At 62.9% G+C, this 3,640-nt stretch overlaps 2 protein-coding genes across 3 annotated transcripts in view; one reads left to right on the top strand and one right to left on the bottom strand.

The window, feature by feature from the left end:
• The window catches only part of LOC113487167 (claudin-4-like), an 8,698-nt gene extending 7,236 nt beyond the window's left edge, over positions 1–1,462 (top strand). For both annotated transcript variants that reach the window (XM_026861594.1, XM_026861595.1), the window contains exon 2: positions 354–1,462. In XM_026861594.1, coding sequence (XP_026717395.1) covers positions 363–1,007 — 645 coding nt within the window. In that variant the 5' untranslated portion in view covers positions 354–362 and the 3' untranslated portion in view covers positions 1,008–1,462. The remainder of the gene's footprint in view (positions 1–353) is intronic.
• Positions 1,463–1,567: 105 nt separating this feature from the next.
• On the bottom strand, positions 1,568–3,634 carry METTL27 (methyltransferase like 27). The gene is made up of 2 exons (XM_026861596.1): positions 3,471–3,634; positions 1,568–2,987 (listed from the first exon to the last, which is right to left on the bottom strand). Exons 1-2 carry the CDS (start codon positions 3,610–3,612, stop codon positions 2,749–2,751), a joined length of 381 nt encoding a protein of 126 aa, XP_026717397.1. The 5' UTR covers positions 3,613–3,634; the 3' UTR covers positions 1,568–2,748.
• Between the last annotated feature and the right edge of the window lie 6 nt (positions 3,635–3,640).

Raw genomic sequence — 3,640 nt, 5'->3', positions numbered from 1 at the left:
ATGTGTATAAGAGACAGGCACTTCAGAGTGTGGGATGGGCACAGTGAGCCCCTTGTCCTGCTCCCAGGAACCTGTCCCCTGCCTAACCTTTGCAGTGAGCTCAGACCAGCTGGGAGGGGGTGACGGCAGAGGACTGTCCTGTGCCATCAGGATGTTGTAGGGGGAGACATGGCACATGGGGGCTCCTGCACCTCGGCCTCCATGGGACCTGGGTGCTCAGTGCCACCCGTGTCCCCATGCTGCTGTTCCCACCCAGGTGGGGAACAGGATGCACCCAGCATGGAATCCGTGCTGTTCAGAAAGCCTGCCGGGCGTGGGGCGGTGTCTGTGATGGCTGTGCCCTGTCCCTGCAGGTGCTGACCATGGCGATGATGACGATGCAGCTGGGTGGGCTGATGCTGGCTGTGCTGGGCTGGCTGGGCTCCATCCTTACCTGCGCGTTGCCCATGTGGAGGGTGACGGCCTTCATCGGCTCCAACATCGTGGTGGCACAGGTCTTCTGGGAAGGGCTGTGGATGAACTGCGTGTACGAGAGCACGGGGCAGATGCAGTGCAAGGTCTACGACTCCCTGCTGGAGCTCACCTCCGATCTGCAAGCAGCTCGCGCCTTGGTGGTCACCTCCATCTTCGTGGCCTTCTTTGCCTTCCTCACCGCCATCTCGGGCGCAGACTGCACCCGCTGGGTGGATGACAAGAGCACCAAGACCAGGATCTCCATCGTGGCAGGTGCCATCTTTGTCCTGGCCAGCATCATGCTGCTCATCCCTGTCTCCTGGTCTGCCAACAGCATTGTCAGCAACTTCTACAACCCCATGGTGCCTGAGGCCCTCAAGAGAGAGCTGGGGGCTGCCCTCTACATCGGCTGGGCCTCCAGTGCCCTCCAGCTCTTCGGCGGGGGCATCCTGTGCTGCTCGGGACCCCCATCCCAGCAGGACCCTTACCCCAAGAAGTACAGAGCTGTGAAAACCTGCAGCCCAATGGGCTACCCCATGAAAGACTATGTGTGAGCCACTGGTGCCAGCCCAAGGGAGAGCACCACTGCTCCCATCCTGCTTCCACACACTACCCCTGCTGCCCACACGCTGCCTCCTCCTGCCTGTCCCCACGCTGGCTGTACCCCTGGCACAGTCCTCCCATGTGCGCCCTTCCCAGCTGCACTCACAACAGACTATAAACATCTTGGTGCCACAGAGGCTGCCTGGGCTCATTTTGAAGCGCCACGGTGGTGGTGGGGAGGACGGTGATGTGTCCTATGGGTGCCGTGCCCTGCCAGCCTGCTGCCAGCATGGGGGCTGCTGCCCCAGCACCTGGCGTGTCCCCATGAGGATACGGTAGTGGCCAGCCAGGGTGGCCCCTCAATATCCCCCAGCAGGGACACTAAGGCAGGGAGAGTGTGCTGAGAGCCGAGGGGCACAGGGGACACAGCAGGCTCCCAGAGCTCAGTCCTTTGAGCCTCCAAGGACTGGGAGGGGACCCCAGAGAAAGGCCAAATCCCCCCTTCCCAGTTTCTGGCTAACCCAGAGGGTTTGCAGCCCCACTGCCCTGGGAACAACACACAGCAGGAAGGCAGTGGAGGCAGGGGGTTTATTCAACAGCCAATTGCAGGCATGAAGACAGCCATGACCCCAAGTGCCCAGGGGACAGTACTGGGGACAAAGAGGGGGAGCGGGGAGCAGGGCAGCTACCCACAATGGGCACAGGGATCCCAAGACATGGGGGGCAATGCAGAGGGGTGACAAGAACCATTGGCAGGATGAGTGTGGGAGATGTGGGATGCCCCATGTGGGGGCCAGGGACAGACACAGCTACTGACTCCCACCAGGAAGAGCTTCTGAGGGGAAGTAACCTGTTCCCCAGGGCCATGGGAATGGGACGAGCAGGAACAGGTCTGGGGGAAGAGAAAAGAAAAAAAGGAAATATCCCAGCATGAGATTTGGGTAAAAAACTTCCCAAGGGAGCAGTGGGGGAGGAGGGGTGGAGGCAGCATGGCAAGGGGCTTGGGGAACAGGCTGGGCCAGCCATGCCAGGTGGCTCCTGCGTGGGGAGCAGCCACGGCTCCTGAAGTCCCTTCCAGGCTCATTTCCCACCCAGACCATTAACTATAAAGCTGTAGGAAAATGAGAGACTTAAGCAGCTGCTGCAGGATGAAAGGCTGATGTGGTGCTTGGAAAACTTCTCTGGCTGGGTGTCACCTTGGCATGGCTGCTCCTGGTTTGGACGAGGAGGTCTCCTGCACCTCAGGGTGCACTGGGTTAACTCCTGGGGACGACGAGGATGGGTGACCACAGGATATGGTGATGGGGACCCACCTCCAACAGTCCCCAGGTAAAGACCATGGTGGTCTGGGGTGGGGGAGATGAAGAAGGATCCAGATTTTGACCATGAGGGTCGAGAGGTGGGTATGGCAAGGAGAAGACATCCCGGACAGGAGATGGCTCTGAACAGCCAGGTGGGTCTGTGAGATGGTACGGTGAGGGCCAAGGTGTCGGGGACAGCACCGGAATGTCAGAGCTGATGGTGGTGCCCAGGAGACCACGGTGAAACCAGGAAACCCATCCCATGCTGAGGAGCAGGCAAGGTCCCCATGGCCCAGACCTTGGGGGGAAGGAGCCAGGGAAGGGGATCGGAATGCTCCCTAAAAACACTGTCACCCCCTAGCAGCTGCCCTGCTTGGGGAGGGGGTCACTGGGCTGGGTTTTACAAGGGTCCAAGTGCTCACCCCGCCTCTGCCAGAGGCCACGTTGGCTCTCAGCCCTCCTTGACAGGGGGTACAGGGCATTTCTGATAGACGTAGACCACCCCGGAGATGTAGCCAGTGCCCTGGGTGCTCTCCTCCTCGGAGGTGGCCCTTTCCCAACGCTCCACCTCCTGGGCCAGCACCTTCCGCCAGGCTCCCTGCCCCTCCAGCCTCTCCAGTGCTGCCTCCAGCTCTGCCTTGTACCGCAGGTTGGAGGGGTTGCTCCTCGTCGTCAGGCAGAGGAAACCTCCTGCTGGGAGAGAGGGGATGGGTGATGCCCATGCCGGGTGTCGCCCCTGACGATGGCACCCAGTGACTGACTGGTGTTCCACTGGAAAGTGGGGGACAAGGGGGGGCAGCGAGGCTCTGCTGGGTGTCAGCTGGCAGGCCAGAGGGCAAGGGACCGGCAGGGCAGTGGGCCAGCGGGCAGGGGACAGGCAGGGCAGTGGGCCAGCGGGCAGGGGACAGGCAGGGCACCACACCTAAGCACAGGCTGTCCTGGAGTGCCGGGAGTGCCGCCACCACCTCTGGCCGCGTCCGCTAGCAGGCAGGGCCAAGGACCGGGGTGTCACTGCATGTCCCTGCCTGTACCCGGCAGCAGGGACAAGGCCACGTCCTGGCTGTGCCACGGGGCCAGCGCCCAGTCGGGGACCTACATCTACCGGGACCCGGCGCCCCCGCGCTGCCACCCCGGGTGTCCTGGCGGGGAGGGGACACTGGGGACACCCCTCACCCGGCTTGGTGACACGCAGCAGCTCCGGCACGGCCGCGCTCGGCACTTGCCCCTCGCCCAGGGCCCCCACCACAGTCACGGCGTCGTAGTGCTCTGCGGGGACACGCGCGGCATCACCGGGGGGGACCCTCCGGGGCAGCATCGCCGCCCTCCCCGCCGCCCCGGTGCCG

This window comes from Athene cunicularia (assembly GCF_003259725.1).
Source record: "Athene cunicularia isolate RWA chromosome 19 unlocalized genomic scaffold, athCun1 chr19_part1, whole genome shotgun sequence".
Lineage (NCBI taxonomy): Eukaryota > Metazoa > Chordata > Aves > Strigiformes > Strigidae > Athene > Athene cunicularia.
This window is presented reverse-complemented; position numbering and strand designations above follow the sequence as displayed.

Bases quoted from the DNA above. Each gene is read 5' to 3' on its own strand.
- METTL27 (XM_026861596.1), bottom strand. From the start codon at position 3,612: ATGCTGCCCCGGAGGGTCCCCCCCGGTGATGCCGCGCGTGTCCCCGCA. The intron at 2,988-3,470 runs GTGAGGGGTGTC...CTCTCCCAGCAG, and splicing joins GCTGCGTGTCACCAAGCCGG to GAGGTTTCCTCTGCCTGACG.